The 19,633-nt window shown below is 56.4% G+C and overlaps 1 protein-coding gene across 2 annotated transcripts; it reads right to left on the bottom strand.

Annotated features, from left to right (window-relative positions):
- Positions 1-326: 326 nt before the first annotated feature.
- COLGALT1 (collagen beta(1-O)galactosyltransferase 1) lies at positions 327-19,028 on the bottom strand. 2 transcript variants are annotated; one of them, XM_036313942.1, is made up of 12 exons: positions 18,624-19,028; positions 17,327-17,437; positions 16,691-16,894; positions 12,296-12,430; positions 11,415-11,619; positions 9,270-9,389; positions 5,797-5,873; positions 5,609-5,715; positions 5,059-5,191; positions 3,510-3,637; positions 2,185-2,391; positions 327-1,926 (listed from the first exon to the last, which is right to left on the bottom strand). In XM_036313942.1, exons 1-12 carry the CDS (start codon positions 19,011-19,013, stop codon positions 1,659-1,661), a joined length of 2,085 nt encoding a protein of 694 aa, XP_036169835.1. In that variant the 5' UTR covers positions 19,014-19,028; the 3' UTR covers positions 327-1,658. The 2 variants fall into 2 exon arrangements, with proteins under 2 accessions (XP_036169835.1, XP_036169836.1); XM_036313943.1 differs by having other exon boundaries at positions 16,691-16,808; positions 18,624-18,967.
- Between the last annotated feature and the right edge of the window lie 605 nt (positions 19,029-19,633).

Below are 19,633 nucleotides of genomic sequence, written 5' to 3'. Positions count from 1 at the left end.
TCCCTGCCCCCTCACCCACACTCACGCCCCCCTCAGCCCCTCTCCGGCACTGGTTGCATCCCACACCTTGGCCAGCAACGGGCGAGGGGACTGGGTGTGGTGTGTTGGCAGTGAGAACACCGCCCTGGCCTGGCGACTCGGTTGGTTGGAGCGTCGTCCCCGTCCCAGACGCCGAAAAGGTTGTGGGTTCATTCCCAGTCAGGGCACATGTGGGAGGCAACCCATCAATGTTTTCTGTTCTCTCTCTCCCTCCCTTCCCCTCTCTCTCAAAATCAGTAAACGTATCCTCAGGTGAGGATTAGAAAAAAAAAAAAGAGAACACAGACTTACGTGAAAACCATCCAGGACCATTTAATAAAAAAATAAGCAAGTTATCCAGGATCCGACCCAGCAAGCAGTGTCCATCCCGGAGAGGGAAGCACCGCTGGCCGGCTCTGACATTCACTTCCGGCTGAAGGCGCAGCAAGCCCTCCAGCCTGGGCCGGGGAACATCCTGCCCAAGTGCAGACAGCACCCCAGTGCCCCTGAGCCCCCCAAAGGCTTAGACAGAGGAACCCCACTGAGCAGGCGGACACCACACCTGAGACGCAGGCCTGGGAGGTCAAGCAAACAGCACCAGGAGCAGGCAGGGGAGACCCAGCCCCTTCCTCACCCCGCCCCCTCCAGGGGGGCTGGCGCAGGAACCTGCAAGCGGCCATGTGGTTACTGGGGCCAGCAGAAGCCCCTGGTGAGAGAAGTCACCCTCCCTCCGGGGTGGTGACCTGCACATAGCTCAGGTGCCTGGGGGATGGATAAGGACTCAAACTCAACCCTTCGCTAACCCCACTGGGCGTCCACAAGGTCTGGTACACAGTAGGCACTCAATAAATGCCTAAGGCATGAAATGAAAGGACTCTTTTTGTTCATCTCTGGGGCCCAGCACACATGTGGGAAATCAAATGTAGTGACTGAACAAGGGTTATACTGTTTTGTATCACGGATGTCTAGCGCACACAGTAGGTGCTCTTCAGGTGAGTGGGGAGAAGCCAATTAAAGAGAGAAAAGCACCTTGTTCATCTCCATGCCTAGCACCCAGCTCAGCTTCCGGCGCACAGCAGACACTCCATAACAGCACGGAGTTGGTAAGAACTTTTGTGTCTCAAGTACCAGGCACACAGTAGGTGCCTGATGTGTGTTTGAATAAATGAAAGTGTCTTAATTATCTCAATATTCCCAGAGCCTGAAATGGTGCCCAACCGTCAGCAGGCACTCAATAAATACTTAAATTAATCTTTAAAAAATGAATGTGTATCATTAGTGCCTGATTCTTGGGGGGGGGAGGGGGGGCGTCAATAAATGCTTGATGACTGAATCATCACTGAGGAAATTATTATGCCTCATTCACGGCCATCACCCACGAACCCGGTACATAGTCGATGCTTAAGAAATGTCAGGCACGTGGAGAGGAATGATGGCTTGTTCCCACCCAGTCTCCCAGTGCAAAACACTATGCCTGGCATACAGTAGGCACTCCATTAATGCTGCCTGTGTGTACAAGATTGCTGAGCAAGAACTGGCTGGCCACCGCCCTGCATGGAGAGCCCTCCCAGGCCTGCCAGGGTCCGCAGGGGCCCTGCTGTCCCCAGCAAGCACATGGAGGCTGTCGTGGCCACTGCCCCTCAGAGCTCGTCCCGGGCAGCGCTGTCCAGCGGGGACTGGAGCACATCCGAGTTTTTGGCCTCTCGGCTCAGGGCCTGCTGCTCCCTCATCTTCTGGGACTTGGCACGGTCCCAGTCAGTCTTGACGTGCTCGTTGTTCCACACAACCGAGGTCTCTGTGTCGCTCACGTACCCGTCGTCCCCCGTGTAGTGCGTGGGGAACACAAGCAGAGGCTCCACGGAGAAGGCGCGCAGGTTGCGAGGGGAGAAGTGGGTCTTATACTCGGACCTGGAAGGGCAGGGAGTAAGGGGCAGCAGTGGGTCGAGGGGACGGGACCGATGGAGGGAGAAGTGAAAGGGAACAGATTGAGACAGAAGGGGGATGGGGTTCAAATGGAGCCAGAAGTGGAGGGGACACACAGAGGAAGTGGGCAGAGAAAACGGCACCTTCCTGGCCCCCCCCCCCCCCCCCGAGATCCTCATGCCCCGCCCCCTCCAGGACTGCCGCCTGCGACCACAGCCCACCGCCCGAGCAACCCCTTCTCACACTGGGTGCTTGTCGAACATGACCGGCAGGAACTCGTCCACGGGCAGCATCTTGGAGAGCGGCTGGGCCGCCAGCAGCTTGCGGGCGCCTTGCAAGGAGATGACGTAGGCCAGTGTCCAGTAGGAGTAGTCGGCCTCCACCAGGTTCCTCACGCGGGGCACAGCCTTCTCGGGGTGCTCCACCTGCATCCGCTTCCGGCCCACATAGCTGGGGTGTGGAATTGAGGCCGTCACCCTCCTCCCGCCCACCAGAGAATGCTAACCCAGCAAGGCAGGGACCTACTGAGTCCCTGTCCGGCCCTGGGGAGGGAGCAGGCTTGGGTGTCTGGGGCATAAGAAGGAGGCCAGTGTGGCTGGACTGGCAGAACCACAGGGGTCTGTGGCCTTCGAGGAGGAGGGTGGGTTTCTCCCTAGGGCACTAGGGAGCCATGGAAGGATCTGGAGCTGGGGGCAATGGGATTTCTGGGACGTTCTCTGAGGCTGTGCTACAAGGAGGAAAGGGGCTGAGAAGGAAGCTGCTCTGGGCTCAGAGGGCTGTGTGGCAGTGGAGGAAGGTGAAAGGGTCTGGTGAGCAGTCGGGAATGAAGGGGTGCAGTTACGGTCAGGGCCCTGCACACTGCAGGGTGGGGGGGGAGGACCCCCCCCCCCATATGAGATCCCAAAGAACTGTTCGAGAGATATGCTGAGCACACCTGCCCTAGTGCTGGGCTAAGACCCAGGCTCTCTGGCTACTTCCCACACTGGGCCAGCTCTGAGCTACCAAGACCTGACCACACCGACCCCAGGCCACCCCACCAGCTCCTTAGCCAGCCCACAGCTTCCTGGGCAAATCTTCGCCACCCCACCCGCCATAGGACACCTCCAGTCTCCAAGCCCTGAGGAGGACTCATCCCCACAGCCAGGGCCCTAGACTTCCAGGTCATCCTCCCACGGTCCTACCCCACAGGCCCGAGGCCACGCCCCAGCCCTGACTACCCTCAGGTCTGCCCCTCACACCGGCCACACACACACAGAGCACTCCTGCCATACTTCCGAGAGCTGGCCCAGCTAGTCCCGACAGATACCTTCAGGCACAGATGCTCTTCTGAGCTCTAGCCCCACCCGGCTCCAGTTCCACCCACTCCAGACAACGCCCGAGCCCTGGTCCCAACCTCAGCCCCAACCCACTCCACACCAGGCCCCAGAGCCCTAGCCCCAGACCACACCTCTGAACTCTGGCCCTACCCCAGGCTCCAATCCACCCCACCCCATACTTTACCCCTGGGCTCTGGCCGTGCCCCAGGCCACACCTCCTGGCATGGCCCCACCCCCAGGCCCCATACTCACATGAGGTCCCAGTCCAGATCCTCCCTCTCCACATCCCGCATGAGGTTCATCAGGCGCCTCTTGAAGAAGATCTCGAAGCGCAGGTCGTCCTCAAAGACCAGCGATTTCTTCAGTCCCTTCTCCACCACCTGAGGGAGAACAGCGTCAGGCCTAACCCTGAAGCCAGCTCAGCTTGAAGGCTCTGGGGCAGCAGGCGAGAAGAAAATGCACCCCTCGCCGCCGCTGTCTGGACTGACTTCCCCTCGGGCTACCACTTCCTAGAATATTCAACAACAGATGCTCGGGCCTGGCTGTTCTTCCCATTCCAGGGCCTGGGACTGAGCTGACACAGCCCTCTCCCTCATGCAATGGCAGGTAGACTACCTCTTACCCTTTAGGCTTCAGCTCCAATGTCGCCCACCCAGGAGCTCCTCCCCAACCACCACCCAAAGCTGCCAGTTGAGGACAATTCATAGCCCTAGGTCCCTTCACTAGATGTATCTCACTTATTTCACTCTGATTTGTTTCTTTGTGGCTTATCATCAGTCCGCCCACTTCCCAGGGCTGTGAGCCCCTTGCAGGGGGCTGGGTCTGTCCCGGTGGCTATCATGTCCCCAGCACCAGCACCAGCACCAGGCCAGGTGCACAGTAGGTGCTTGGCAAATGTTTCCTGAATCTTCATGACGGCCCCCGGAGGCCATGACTGTCATATGGGGAAACTGAAGCTCAGGCTGGGAAGAGCCTTCCTGCTCACAGGGCTCAGCCCTCTAAGAGGCAGGGCTGGACTTAAACCCAGGGCCCCGTGGACACCACCACCTCTGCTCCATGCCACCCACAATGAATCTCAGAAAAAGAGGGCAACCCTAGCAAGCACTCATTGCCTGAAACTCCTGAACACCCCCTTCCACCTGCATCTGGACACCGCATCTGGCTTTGTGCCTGTAGTCCCAGGTTCAAATCCCAGCCTGGCATCCCCACCTACCACAGCCTCTCTCTCTGAGTGTGGCTGATGAGCCCCAGGGCTGATGCGCTACCCCTGGTGTGGGCTCTGTGCCAGTGAATGTCATCATGGCTGCTATAGCTATCAGTAAATGTCAAGACCAGAGTCCAGGCTCTAGACCAGGGGTCCTCAAACTACGGCCTGCGGGCCACATGCAAATACAAATATTGTATTTGTTCCCGTTTTGTTTTTTTACTTCAAAATAAGATATGTGCAGTGTGCATAGGAATTTGTTCATAGTTTTTTTTTAAACTATAGTCCGGCCCTCCAACGGTCTGAGGGACAGTGAACTGGCCCCCTGTTTAAAAAGTCTGAGGACCACTCCCTGCTCTAGACATTTGCAAGAAGCTAGGTGTGAAGAGGCCACACTTGGAAACTGCGCTCCCCCCTCCCCCAGTCTCAGTGTCCACATCTACACAATGGAAGGACATTCCCTAAAGAGGGGCCCTGGGTCCTGCTGCAGCCTGGGAGTCTGCCTGGGGGGCAAGCAATGCCCTCCCTGAGCTGTGCGAAGGCCGAGGAGGACCCTGCCCTACTCACTTCGCCAGACACTCTACCTGCTGGACTCACCTCCTTCCAGATGTTATAGTGGCTGAGGAAGCAGCCCAACTCTCCCTTGGTGAGGGGCCGCCCATGGTAGGGGTCCTGGTAGCCGGGCAGCATCTGGATGCCCAGTGCCTCCACCTGGCTGGTGTTCATGGCTCTGGAAGGGGGGACAGGAAGGGGTCAGTGGACACCCCATGCTGCCGGCTACTCCACCATTGGCTAGTGCCCTACTGCTGAGCAGCTGCTTCCCTCTTCAACTACTGGCGCCCCTCCTGGACCTGCGGCCAGGTCTGCGGGGGGCGGGCCACCCAAGTGTGGCTCTGTCAGCCCTCCCCTAGGGTCAGACTCACTTCCCCTCCACCAGGGCCCCAGTGCACGGTCTACATCCCTCCCCAGGGTAGGGCTCAGCTGTCACCCATGGCCCCAGTGCACGGTCTACACCCCTCCCCAGGGTAGGGCTCAGCTGCCACCCATGGCCCCAGTGCACGGTCTACACCCCTCCCCAGGGTAGGGCTCAGCTGTCACCCATGGCCCCAGTGCACGGTCTACACCCCTGCCCTCAGATTGGACTCACTTGCCGTCCACAGCCTCCACCAGCCGGACCTTGATCTCCTGCGCCCACAGCGCCCAGAGCATGCGTTCCCGCCGGTCCTGCCGCCGCTTCAGGTTGATCATGAAGACCTGTGGCACAGAGCCTCTGTTGGACTCTCCAGCCCTAAGTTCCCCACCCTTCCCCCTCCCGCCCCAGAAGGCCTGGCCCACCTCGTCGAAGCCCATCTTGTCAGGCATCTTGGTAAGCACTGAGACAAACCGGGAGGGCTCTGCTGGGGGGTGCTTCACTGTGGGGCAGAAAGAAGCCGAGGGGTGGCTTGGGTCATGGGGTGCAGTCGGGGGGAACATTCCAACCTCTTTCCATTGCGCCCTCCGCATCCCCTCCATGGCTCCATATCAGCCTGAGGTTGGAAAACTGCCTGACCTGTCCCCAACCATAATCCTGGTGCTAGTCTCTCCCTCACCTCCTACCCACTCTGGCTGTTAGCACACCAACCTCATCCATTCCTACCTCAGGACTTTTGCACATGCTGAGCCTCTGCCTGGAACACCCTTCCTTCCTCCTCCCCCTACCCCAGTTCTCAGCTAAGATGCCATGTTGAGGAGGGGTGAGTCTCCCAGTGCCCTCAGGTTAAGTCAGGTACCTCCTCCCGCTCCCCACAGCACCGGGATTTCCATCATCAAACCTCCACCCTGCTATCCTAACTCGCTGTCTACTGTGAGCCGCGTGAAATCAACACCAAGTCTGTCCACGCACACTGGGTCTCCAGTGCCCAACATAGGGCTCAGCATACAGCAGGCACTCAATAATTGCTCATAGAATGAACCAAGGATGAATGGCCGTGACCTACCCGGGCCTCAGATTCCTCATCTATAAAATGGGCTGATAACAACTCAGAGGTTATTCACGAAATGATGCCATGGAGTCACACTTGCGTGGGCTGAATGGCAGGCATCCTCCTGCAAACAGTTAAGTTGGTGTCCAAACCCCCAGGAGCCCAGAATGTGCCCTTATTTGGAAACAGGGTGTTTACAGAGGTGTTCAGGGTAGAAGGAGGTCGCTAGCGTGGGCCCTAATCACTATGACTGGGATCCGGATAAAAATGGAAACTTTGGCCCTAGCTGGTTTGGCTCAGTGGATAGAGCGTCGGCCTGCGGACTGAAGGGTCCCGGGTTCGATTCCAGCCAAGGGCACATGCCTGGGTTGCGGGCTTGATCCCCAGTAGGGGACGTGCAAGAGGCAGCCAATCAATGATTCCCTCTCATCATTGATGTTTCTCTCTCTCTCCCTCTCCCTTCCTCTTTAAAATCAATAAAATATATTAAAAAAAAAAAAAAAAGACAGCCCATTCATATGTAAAACTTTAAAAAAAAAAAAGGAAAATTTGACTGGCCGGGTGACTTAGTTGGTTGGAGCATCATCCCGTACACCAAAAGGCTGTGGGTTTGATTCCCAGTCAGGACATATACAGGAGGCAACTGACTGATATTTTGATGTTTCTCATATCAATGTTTCTCCTCCCTCCTAAAAATCCATAAAAACATATCCTCAGGTGAGGATTTTTTTTTTTTTTAATGGAAAATGTGGACACAGAGACACACAGAGGGAAGACACAGGAAAAGCCAGCCATCTGACCGAGGGGCACGTCTCCAGGCCAAGGTGCGCCCAGAACGTCAGAGCAGTCATAACTCCTCCCCATGAGCTGCTCAGACCACATCCCCACAGCGATCTTGGCATATATATGCCTGTGGTTCCCCCAGAAGGGCCAGACTTTCAGGTACACATGAGCCTGCAGACGTCCCTGCCTGCCCCCCAGGCTGCCCAGAAAAACCCAACTGGATTCCAAGTGTGGTGTCTGCTTCACCAAAAACAAAGGCCCCATGTGAGCGCAAGGGACAAACACAGGGCCCTCTGTCTGGAAGAGACGTGGACAAGGCCCAGACCTGACCCAGAACCTTCCACCCACAGCCTGGGCCTCCTCCAAGGCCACCACGCCCCAGGGCTTCCTCCCCCCAGAGTCCCGCAGCTCCTGGGCACCCCACTCTCCTTGGGATGGCTGACACCAAGGGCAAGATTTGGGGATCTTGGGACACAGGCCCCAATCCCACGTGCCCATCCCTTCTCTGTCTGACCCTCAGCTCAACCCCCCATTGTGGGCGGGGGTGAGTGGTGAGAGAACTGACAGTGGGAGGTGGGATCTTGTCACCCTGAGCCTTTCTGCTCTGAAACTTCACTGTAAGAGAGATCTCCGAACACATGAAAACCCCCGCTCGGCCCAGGTCCGGGTCCCCACACGCGGACGGAGCGGAACCGTGCTTTAACAGAGGAAGGATTTACACACATATCTGAACCCCCCGGGCCCTCCTCCCATCTGTTCTGTGTGCTCAGCTCTGGCCCTCAAGAAAGAAGCAGGAGGGCATTCATGCCTCTGTCACGGTGGAGTGTACAGCAGCAGTGTTAACGGCTTCTTGACCAGAAACAGTAACAGAAATAGAGGTGAAATTTAAATGAGGAAAACCACGGCAGCCACAGGGATGCTCCAGGGTCCAGCCGCAGGTGGGAGTGGGCGCCAAGCAGAGGCCTCTCTCTCGGGACAGTGGCCCGGGGGGCTCCTGGCCTAGGCCTGAGCTTCTGCATGTGACAGACACCTGGGTATTGGGGGGTCTCCACCTGGTGACCTCGGTCATTTCAAAAGACCAAACAGGGAGTGTGCCATTCCACCTTCAGCCACCAGGGACACACACACACACACACACACACACATACACACACACACAACCTTCTAGAAGCAGGTAAGAGTGAGGCAACTGAGACCAGCAGCGGGAGCCTGGACCCTCCCCATCTGTGCAGTGGGGGGCGGGGGTGCTGCTCTGCAGGCCTTCTCTGAGATGTGTGGCCAGTGGAGGGCAAAGCCCCCCGGAAGTGGACACTGCCCCACTGTCCTCTTGCTCTGGAGACACCCCACGTCCACCAGGAGGCAGCTCGGCCCTGTGTGCTCAACGCATCTCGGGGCCACCAGAGGTAGGGCTGCTAGTTTAATAATTTACAGATTTATTTACTGGAAAGACATGAACTTGCAACTATGGTAAAAATATGTAATTCCCTTTTTAAAATAGATATATTCAAGTAAAACAAAAGTATACACATACAATATATATTAAATAAGTAATGGGTCTGAGGTTTAGAAATGGCCCAAAAGGCTGTGGCCCAGACACTGCCATGCACATAAAGGTTCATCGGTGAAAACCTTCTGTCCTCCCTGCTCCCATACCCTCCATGGCTCCTGACTGCCCCTGAGGAAAGCAGTGCCTAAGGCCGCTGCCCTGGCCCGCCAGCTCTACCCGCTCAGCAGCCCCACTTCTGCCCCCGCTGACCTTGCCTGCTCCCTGAGCTCGTGTCCCCCTAGCCTCCTAGTCTGCAGAATGCTCCCTCTGGCTATAATCCCCTTCTGGCTAACTACTACTCACTCTGCCTCTTAATGCCACCTCCTCCTGGAAGCCCACCCTGACTGCCATGCCCAGCTGCTGCAAGCCAGTGCTCCCTGAGAGCAGGGACAACTGTCCACCTTGTTCATGCCAGGTTCCCAGTGCGTGGCAAAGGCACTAGCACCCAGCAGGTGCTCAATCAGCGTTCAGGGTGTGGATGTGTGATGACAGAGAAAGGGCAGTGTGGACGGACTCACCCATAACCTCCAGCTGCACATGCATGAAGCTCTCAGCCTCATCCTGGAGGGTGCTATGTGACCGCAGCGGCACTGGCAGGAAGCCGTACATCTCCTTGTTGCACACGTACATCTGGACCTCTGGGGCCAAAAACAACAATCAAAACTGAAAACTGAGCAACAAGGTGGCAGTGGTCCCCTCTGACCACAGCGTCAGCCTCACAGCCCAGTGTGGGGTGGAAAGTAAGGGAGTCCCACCTGCTTTTTCCAGCAACCAGCAGAAACCCCTCAGACCTCCACCGGGGACTTGGAGTGAGAACAGGGGTTCCCGCTGGCAGGCGAGACACTGACAATCAGAGCTGTTAGAAAGCACCTTATGCCCGGCTGGTGTGGCTCAGTGGTTGAGTGTCAACCTATGAACCAGGAGGCGAGGGTTCGATTCCCGGTGAGGGCACATACCCAGGTATCAGGTTTGTTTCCCGGTCGGGGCAGGTACAGAAGGCAACAGGTCAATGTTTCTTGTTCACATCAATGTCTCTCCCCCCCTCTCTCTCTCAGCACGTCCTCTGGTGAGGATTAAAAATAAAAAAGATGCACATTTCTTTTTCTTTTTTTTTAAATCCTCACCTGAGGATATTTTTCCATTGACTTTTAGAGAGTAGAAGAGAGAAGGAAAGACAGAGAGAGATATCGATGTGAGAGAAATACATCGATTGGTTGCCTCCTGCACACTCCCTGACCAGGGCCCAGGCCGGGGAGGATCCTGCAACTGAGGCAAGTGCCCTTGACAGGAATCGAGCCCAGAACCCTTCGGTCTACAGGCCAACGCTCTATCCACTGAGCCAAACTGGCTGGGGCTGCTGCACATTTCTGCACAAAAATGGGATGCAGTTGGATAAAATGTCAGTCAGGTGACCTCCATTTGCATTTGTCTTTTTCTGGATGGTTTAAATTTTTATACTGAGTGCGTATTTTAAAAAGTTAATAAGCCACCCTAACCGGTTTGGCTCAGTGGATAGAGCATCGGCCTGCAGACTGAAGGGTCCCAGGTTCGATTCCGGTCAAGGGCATGTACCTTGGTTGCAGGCACATCCCCAGTGGGGGGTGTGAAGGAGGTAGCTGATCAATCTTTCTCATCGATGTTTCTAACTCTCTATCCTCTCCCTTCCTCTCTGTGTAAAAAAAATCAATAAAATATATATTTAAAAAAAGTTAATAAGTCAATGAAAATAATTTTCACTTTAACTGGCTAGCTTTTACATAATGAGGGTAGATGGTATAGATCAGTGGTCAGCAAACTGCGGCTCGCAAGCCACATGCGGCTCTTTGGCCCCGTGAGTGTGGCTCTTCCACAAAATACCGACTTCTGCAAATGGGCCACGAAGTTTCAGTCGCACTGTACATGCGCGCCCGCACATGGCATTTTGTGGAAGAGCCACACTCAAGGGGCCAAAGAGCCGCAGTTTGCCGACCACTGGTATAGATCTTTTAGGCTGCTGGCCTGACAGTCTGTCTTAACAACTCAACCCCGCCCTTGGGATGCGGAGGCAGCCATAGACCACACTTAAATACATGGGTGTGGCAGCGTGCCAGTGAAACCTTCCCTATAGGCACCGAAATCTGAACTTCATGCAGTTTCCGATGTCACAAACTATTACTATTCTCTTCATGTTTTCTTCCAACCATTTAAAGATATAAAAACCATTCTTAGTTTGTAGCCATACAGAAACAGATGGTGGGTCAGATCTGGCCTGCTGGCCACCGTTTGCTAATAACCCTTGATTTAAAGTAAATGGCGGGTTAGCATACGGCTGTGTTCTCGTTCTCTCTAAAGGGCTTTTTCATAATTATACAATTAGGGAACGGTTACGTTCAACCACAGAAAATTGGGAGAATGTAAGAAAATATTAAGTTGAAAATAACCTTCCATTAGTAGGTCCCCTTTAGACCTGGGAGGCGAAGACCCTCGGCAAAGCCAGGGCTGGAGAAAGAATGGGTCTGTGGCCACCATCTGAACACCTGGACACACCCCCACCTGCAGCCACCCGGACCCTGCGCGCTTCTAGTTCTGTGGACCTTCCGTGGCCTCTGCGGGGACATGTTCAGCTCAGATTCCAGAGAACCGACCAGATGACATCCCCGGGACAGCAACCCCCCAGGGCTCACCTGCCTGCTTGCAGGAGAAGGCGAAAACGATGATGTCATCGAAGGCCCAGGTATAGTCCGTGTGTGGCGGGTAGAACGCCAAGCTCCTGGACGCCGCCTTCCGCAGGTCGATCAGGAAGGTCGAGTGCACCATGGGGACGGCGAAGCAGCCCTGGCGGTCCCGCTTGCGAATGGGGATGTAGGCAGGCGTGCGCTTGTAGTAGCCCTGCGGGGGAGGGGCGGAGTTCTGCAGGGGTCCCCTGAGGGGAGGAGGCCTGCGACCCAGGAGGAGAGACACGGAACATCTAGAGAGCGAGGCCCAGTGCCACCTCCTGCCTAGGGTGGGCCTTCCCTGAGCACCGTGCTCTGGGCGTGGTCGGTGACAGGCTCCGCCCCCGGCGCCTGGGCTAACGGGACAATGGCCAATAAAAGAAAAAACGGCTGTCTACTTGCAGACCTGGCCCCACACTTGGATCAGAGAGGCAGCCTATGAAGGAGGAAATTTAAAAGCCGAAAAAGGTTTGAACATTAAACTGGCCTACAACTAAAAACAAAAATAAAGAGCTCTTGGCTTCAGGAACTGGTCCAGGGGTGGGAGGAGAGATGGACAAGGCCAGTCCAGGAGGACTTCAGCGGGAAGCTGCTGGGATGGTTCCCCAGGGTCTGAAAATGAAGCCACCCAGGGGTGGAGGAAGACAGGAAGGCTGTCTGAACGTCTGAATCAAGCTGTGCCTGCCGCCCCATCCGGCACCACCACTCCCTACTGTGTGGACTGTCTAAGGATGATCAGGAAGGTGTGAAACGCTCACCATGAGCTGGTGTGATAATAAGTTCGGCCCCCACTTGCTTGGCCCAGCCCCCAGCACCCCAAGCCCCCTGCGCTACCCAAGCAGGCGCCTGACCTGGGAAGTCATCCCACACCAGAAATTGGAGTATGCAGCCCGGGAATCCAGCATGGGTGCCACCACCGTCTTGTTCTCGGCGATGAGCAGCGTCAGCGTGTCAGGGTTCAGGATCAGGTTGTCTGCGTCCACAAACTACAAAACATCCAACAGGACATCACTGGGAGCTGCTGGAGTGACCGGGCTGGGCCACACCTCGGAATAATGGGGCAGAGGCAGGGTCCTGGGGTCTGAAGAACCATCCGGTGCCCCAACCCACAGCTCTACCTTAGTAACAAGCCAAGTTACAGCCACACAAAGAAACGGGCTGCTACGGAAGGGGCAGGAATGGGCCACATGGCGCACAGAAACACAAATGGGTCCCAGACAGGGCGCTGTCGAGATGCCGGACATGACGGGGGCGGGCCATGTGGCTCCATCAGTGGGAACTTTTACAACAGGCAGCGCTGGTCAGTGAAGAGGAGGGGTGGACCAGAGGCCACCTCCGAGAGGAATACACTTTTTTCTCTGAGTTAGATGCCAATAGAAAGTTCATAAAAATAGAAACTTTATTTTGCTTTAACACCTTGAATGTTGGGGTAAAAATATGGTAACTTGTTTGTTACAAAGAAAAAAGTTTGGAACAATTAGGTAAGGATGTTTCTGTCCTGCAGGTCCCGTACAGAACGATTAGGAGATGGTTTTTAAGAAATGCATCTGGCCCTGGCTGGTTTGGCTCAGTGGACAGAGCGTCAGCCTGCAGACTGGAGGGTCCTGGGTTCAATTCTGGTCAAGGGCACATGCCAGGGTTGCGGGCTCGATCCCCAATGTTGGGGCATGCAGGAGGCAGTTGATGAACGATTCTCAGTCATCATTGATGTTTCTATCTCTTTCTCTCCCTCTTCCTTCCTCTTTGAAATCAATAAAAAACAAAAACAAAAAAAAAACATGCATCTGGCCAGGCCAGTGTGGCTCAGTGGTTGAGCATCGATCTATGAACCAGGAGGTCACTGTTCGATTCCCAGTCAGGGCACATGCCTCGGTTGTGGGCTTGATCCCCAGTAGGGGGCATGCAGGAGGCAGCCAATCAGTGATTTTCTCTCATCATGGATCTTTCTATCTCTCTCTCTCTTTCTCCCTTCCTCTCTGAAATCAATAAAAGAATATATTTTTTAAAGATGCATTCTGTTACTCACAGGGGCTTTTTAGAGCATTTGAGTCACTTGAGGTAAACAACGGCAGACACTGGCATTCCAGGCTCTCTGGCACCATGGAACAGCATGCCACACGGGACCCTCAGCTGGAGACAGGAGGGGCAGCCCTGGGACAGGTGGCGCAGGTGCGTATGTTCCCCACCCAGTCCCCTGCGGACATTTACATTCTGACCTCTGGATGTATGTGCAGTAAAAGCAGCTGGGCCCTAGCCGGTTTGGCTCAGTGGATAGAGCATCGGCCTGGGGACTGAAAGGTCCCAGGTTTGATTCCGGTCAAGGGCATGTACCTTCGTTGCAGGCACATCCCCAGTAGGGAGTGGGCAGGAGGCAGCTGATGGATGTTTCTCTCTCATCGATGTTTCTAACTCTCTGTAAAAATCAATAAAATATATATTTTTTAAAAAAGCAGCTGGAACAGTCCAGAAGGTCCTCAAAAAGTTAAGAACATAGTTATCAGGTGACCCAACAAGTCCATCCCTGAGGACAGAGCAAGAGAACTGGAAACAGGGACTCCGACAGATACGTGAACACCTATGTTCAAAACAGCAGGATTCACCATTGCCAGGAGGTGGAAACAATGTCAGTGTCCAACAGATGAATGGATAACCAAAACGGGGTCTGGCCACACAATGGAGTATCGCTCAGCCATATAAAGGACAGAAGCACTTACGCTACAACATGGAAGAACCTTGAAAACAGGCTGAGAGAAGCCAGGCCCTAACGGCCATGTGCTGTGTACTCCATGCACACAGAGTGCCAGAACTGGCAAGTCCAGAGACGGAGAGCAGACCGTGGCTGCCAGGATGGGAGGGAGGGGCCTGGGGGTGACTGTGTGGGGATGACGGGATGTTCTGGAACTAGACAGGGATGATGGTTGTACAACACTGTGAATGTGCCAGAAACCACTCGATTACATGGTTTAAAAGGCTAATTTTATGTTATGTAAATTGCACCTCAATTTCAGTCTCTCTGAAAGGTAAGATTACGAGGTTTGTTTCCTTCTTTCCTAAACTCCTTATTTTTTCTTCTAGATTTTCTTACAAGCAACGCCGATAGCGTTTGTAAAAAGAGAAGGAAAAAAGAGGCCCTTTTAACAATAATTTTAAAACACTGGACAAGTGATTTCACATCCCAATACGGACTTCCAAAGTCCCCGATTTCAAAAATGACATGGGGTGTCAAAAGCTGCTTTGAGTTTTGAACCAACACCTGGCGTTCTACCCAGGTTTGCTGAGGGGAAAAGCGAAAAACAGTCAACCTCAAACCATGAAAACAAAACAGACGCGGCGGCCCCGTGCAGGATGGCGCCAGGCAGGGCCAGTCCCACCTCTGTGCCAGCCCAGCCAGTGAAACCTCCCTCTCCAAGCCTCTACTTTCCCATCTGTAAAATGGTCTCAGGAAGTATCAACCTACTGGGCCCAGGAGGAGCCCTCCTCTTCCCAGGAGACAGCTCTCTCCTCCCCAGAGGGCTCAGGCCAGGGGCCTGGGATCTTCCTGGCACCCTCACATCTAGTCCCCAAGCAAGGCCTGACCCACCTGCCTTTCTCCACAGCCCCATCCCTCAGGCCTCCACCCCAGCGTCCTGCTGTCCCCACTCCTGGACAGGGGCTCTGAGAATCATAAACTAGAACACAGCCCTCCCCTGCTTACATACTTTCCGTGGCTCCCTATTACCATCAGAGTGAAAACCAAATCTTTCCCTCAACCTGCATAGGCCAGCCCCCACCCACCATCTCGGTATCACCCCCTCTACCGCTCCCTCGTCAGGCCATTCCAGCCACACTCGCCTCCTCACAGTCCTTGAACACCCAAAGCTTGCTGCCTGCTGTTCCCTCTGCCTCAGACACTGTCCTCCGGCTTCCCCGAAGGCTGGCTCCGTTGCTCCTTCCGATCTCTGCTGGGGTCCCCTCCTAAGGAAGGCCCCCAACCCTGCTCACTCATCACCCCACCCTGGCTAGGCCATCTGTTGGAGACTGAATGTTGAGAGTCCTAACCCCTCGTATAGGTGGCTATGGCCTTATTTGGAAATACAGTCTTTGCAGATTTAGTAAAAATGTAAGATGGGGTCGTACTGGACTAGGGTGGGCCTTACATGCAATGACTGGTGACCTCAGAAGAAGAGAAGAGACACACAGGAGAGAAGTCCATGTGACCACAAAGGCAGAGACTGGAGCGATGCAGCCACAGCCAAGGATGCCCGAGCCTCCTGGAGCTGGAGGAGGCAGAAAGGACCCTCCCTTGGAGCTTTTTGGGGGAGCACAGCCCTGCTGACACCTGGATTTCCGACTTCCAGCCTCCAGAACTGAGATAATACACTTCCCAGAACACAGTCCCCCAGCGTGTGGGGCTCTGTCCCAGCAGCCCCAGGACACTGATTCACCACCAAATGCCTGTCTAAACTTCACAGCACCGCTGCCTTCTGATGGTGCCTCTCTCAGTTTGGTTTTTCCGGTCACACCCACCTTTCCCGGGACGCCAGCAAGGTGGGGCTCAGCCTGTGTCCCAGGCCTCGGCAGGAGGGCACTGGTAGGGGCTCATAAATGTGTGTTGATTGATAAATAAAAAAGGTACAGACTTCAACTCAGGGCCTGGCGCGTACACAAAACCAGCCAGACTGGCATCACAACATGACCGCCCTGTCATCAACTCCCTCCCCATCTGCACCAGGGGAGGGAGTCACGCCCAGGTCAAGGAAACAGGAAGGCCCGGGACCTGTGGGCACTTATCCAACGTGATTTCGTTGAACACTTGACATCCCCGCCTTCCCAGAGGCAAAACTGGCCCAGGAGGAGGAAGTGAAAACCAGGATTCAGCAGCTCAGCGTCCCCAAGTTCCCCCCGTCCCCAGCCCACCTTCCTGCTTCTTGCAGTGACCCAGACAGTGTCACTGAGGGTGTGTGGAGATCCGGTGGCCCTACAGCTGCTCCTTACAACTCATGATGGCGATAAAAGCAGAGGCGAACCGAGTGTCCAACCACAGAGGACAATGGGGGACGCATCGGGTGGTTAGGAGCCCAGGGTCCTCTGGTTGAATCCCAAATCCTCCACCTAGCCAGCCGGATCGCCTCTGACAGCTCACACCCCCTCTGGTGCCTCAGTTTCCCCCTCCGTAAACCGGAGTTCAGGAGTCTCCACACTCACTGCTCTGCCTTCCCTTGGGACACCCCAGGCGCCTTCTGTGACCCACGGGCCGGGAAACTCACCAAGATGTAATCAGCCCACATGTCCCGGGCAGACTTCAGGGCCGCCTGGCGCAGCTTCATGACGTGCTCGTAGCGCGCGTCGGACCAGTGCTTGGGGCCCTCCTCGTCTTGGTAGGACCTGGGGGAGGCAGCTGTGATGTGGGGAGACACAGGCACTGCGGAGCCCAGACAGGGCCGGGCTGCAGGGCGGCCAGAGGTGGGTTCCTGGCGGAGGGGTGGAGGGGTCGGCTAAGCTGGATCTGCAGGCTGGGAAGAAGCAAGCACGGGGCACACGGGAGGAGGCAGGTATGTCTGCAGCAGGGGGCCGGCTAGTGCCAAGGCCCGGAGGGGAGGACTTCTGGGCAATCGATAGAGAAGGAAGAAAGCTCAGGAGGAGGCAGAGTCACTGGGAGAAAACACAGGGCAAAAGGAAAGTGGAACCCGTCCTCCCAGACTCAGAATCTGTGAAGCTGAGGGCAAGTCAGAGGAGTCAGAGGAGCCAGGGCTGGCACTTAAGGCTGCAGAACTGGCTAGAGAGCCGGGGCGGAGGGGCCAGGGTTCTGAGGCCGGACAATGGGGATCCATGGAGGGCGTGTGGGCAGGGGTGCAGCTGAGTCCGACAGGGGGGGCTCGCTCAGGGCAGGGCCTGGCACTCACCGGGGCTCCTCTGCCGGCCGCCACTCCACCGAGTGGTACAGATTCTTCACGGCCACCAGCCATTCCCGCAGCACGGCCGTTGTGTTGTCTGAGTTGTGGTCTGTGGCCACCCTGCGGGCGGAGGGGGACAGTCAGGGAGGTTGGGGAGCCCAAACCAGGACAGGGGAGCAGACCTGAACCTGGGCTCCGCGCCCTGGCTCAGCCTGCTCTCCGCTACACGGACGGACGGGCCAGGCGCTGCCCCCTCCGTGCCTCAGTCTCCTCATCACACGGGGTGAGGACACCTCACTAGGCTGCAGAGATTAAACAAGCTCATTTAGAAAAACACGGGAGACACTATTAGTACTACTGAGCATCTAGGACAGCGGTTCTCAACCTGTGGGTCGCGACCCCTTTGGCGGTCGAACGACCCTTTCACAGGGGTCGCCTAAGACCATCCTGCATATCAGATATTTACATGACGATTCATAACAGTAGCAACATTACAGTTATGAAGTAGCAACGAAAATAATGTTATGGTTGGGTCACAACACGAGGAACTGTATTTAAAGGGCCAGAAGGTTGAGAACCACTGATCTAGGATCTTATAAGAAGCTTAGGTACTAAATATGTGAGACTTAATAAAAATACAGCGACATCACATGGTCCCATCCACCTTCCTCCAGTCTCTCCGATGAACACCACCACCTCAACAAGCCCTGCGCGTGGGTGATCCAGGCCAGGGAGCCTGGAGCAGAGACGAGGGACACCTGGGAATCTGGTTTGACGTGGAGCCCAGGGCTATTTTCCCACGTGAACCGTTACTAAGTTGCCAACAAGGACCGCGGTGACAACAGTAACCATGAGGGCAGCGCTGGGTACCCCGTTCCCCTTCCAGGAAGGGGCCATCCCCCGCCCACGCACTCGGGTTAGAAGGCCTGATTCGGGCAGGAGTGCAAAGATCTACAGCTGGGGAGGTGCAATGTGGGCCACAGCCGCGCCCTGGCGGCCCCGGGCCCCCTTCCCGGGAGCCTGCGGGTTGAGAGGGTGAGGCAGGGCGGCCTGCCTGGGTGTGGTCCCGGATCTGCCCTCATGGGGGCCGGCAGGCAAAGCGGGGTCTTGCCCATTCGTATGCGGGACAGCGAGGGCGGGGGTCGGGACAGCAGGAAAAGGCACGCGTGGTCTGGTGCGAAGCTGGGAGACAAGAAGCAGAAGGCACGCATGGGTCTGGCCCGCCCTGCCCGGGGCCAGGACAGCTGGCGGGACGCGGGGCGGACCCGCCGACCGGGCAGCCGGCCGGACTCGGCGCCGCACTCACCACAGCGCCGTGCGCTCCCGCGGGTGGTGCAGCCGCTCCAGCGCGCCCAGCGTGGCCGGCAGCGCGTGGGCCGCGTTGCGCGCCAGCAGCGCGATGAGCACGCGCGGCGCCTGCAGCGGCGACTCGGGGCTCCAGCGCTCCTCCGGGAAGTAGGCGGCGGCGCCCGGCGGGCCCCCTGGAGGCGGCAGCGCCAGCAGCAGCAGCAGCAGCAGCTCCGGGCGCGGCCGCCCGCACCGCCGGCACGCGCGTGGGGTCGCCGCCATCGCGCCACGCGTCTCCTTTAAGCCTCTTTTCTGCCGGCAGACGAGGGCCGCGCCTTAAAGGGGCCGTCGGAGTCCCGCCGCTGCCGCGCCTTAAAGGGGAGGAGAGCGCCGGGCTGGAATCGGGCATCTGGGCCCGCCTTCCAGGCCCCGCCTCCGGACGCCTTAAAGGCACGGAGTTCAGTGTCTGTCTGACCTTCGACCCACTGCCTCCGCGGGACCCGCACTTGATGCCCCGTCCAACATGGTTTTATGAAATCCTCATCGAGGATGTTTTTTTCCAACGATTTCTAGAGAGAGTGGAAGGGAGGGAGGAGGGGGAGAGAGACACAGCCACGTGAGAGAGACACCCCCTACCGGGGCTGGGGAGCCTGCCACGGAGGTGCATGCCTTGACCAGGAGTCGAACCCGTGACCCTTCAGTCCGCAGGCCGGGGCTCTAACCACTGAGCAAACTTCCAGGGCCCACCCAACTTTTATTCGTACAATCCCTGGGCGGTACCAGGCGGACCTGGGTAATTAGGACCGGAAGACCTGAGCCTCGGTGTCCCTGGCTGCAACGCAGGTTTTATCATCCTGGGCCCCCGCCTCGCTGGGGTGCCCTCCAGGCTTATTGGGTATTAAGCGCGTGGACCCTGGTGTCCCCAGCCGCCCTGCATGGGCTGCTGCGTGAGCCTTCCTGTGTCCACTGTAAACCAGGGTTCTGCTGACCCCGCAGGGCTGGCGTAAAGAGGAGCCACGTGATGCTTTC

This window comes from Myotis myotis, unplaced genomic scaffold (assembly GCF_014108235.1).
Source record: "Myotis myotis isolate mMyoMyo1 unplaced genomic scaffold, mMyoMyo1.p scaffold_m19_p_6, whole genome shotgun sequence".
NCBI lineage: Eukaryota > Metazoa > Chordata > Mammalia > Chiroptera > Vespertilionidae > Myotis > Myotis myotis.
This window is presented reverse-complemented; position numbering and strand designations above follow the sequence as displayed.

What these genes read in the sequence shown, in the direction of transcription:
- COLGALT1 (XM_036313942.1), bottom strand. Translation starts at nt 19,013, where the DNA reads ATGCCCGATTCCAGCCCGGCGCTCTCCTCCCCTTTAAGGCGCGGCAGC. An exon ending in TGTGCAGCTGGAGGTTATGG is followed by an intron (nt 5,874 to 9,269) that starts GTGAGTCCGTCC and finishes TCTGCCCCACAG; the next exon opens with TGAAGCACCCCCCAGCAGAG. An exon ending in ACAAGATGGGCTTCGACGAG is followed by an intron (nt 5,716 to 5,796) that starts GTGGGCCAGGCC and finishes TCTGTGCCACAG; the next exon opens with GTCTTCATGATCAACCTGAA.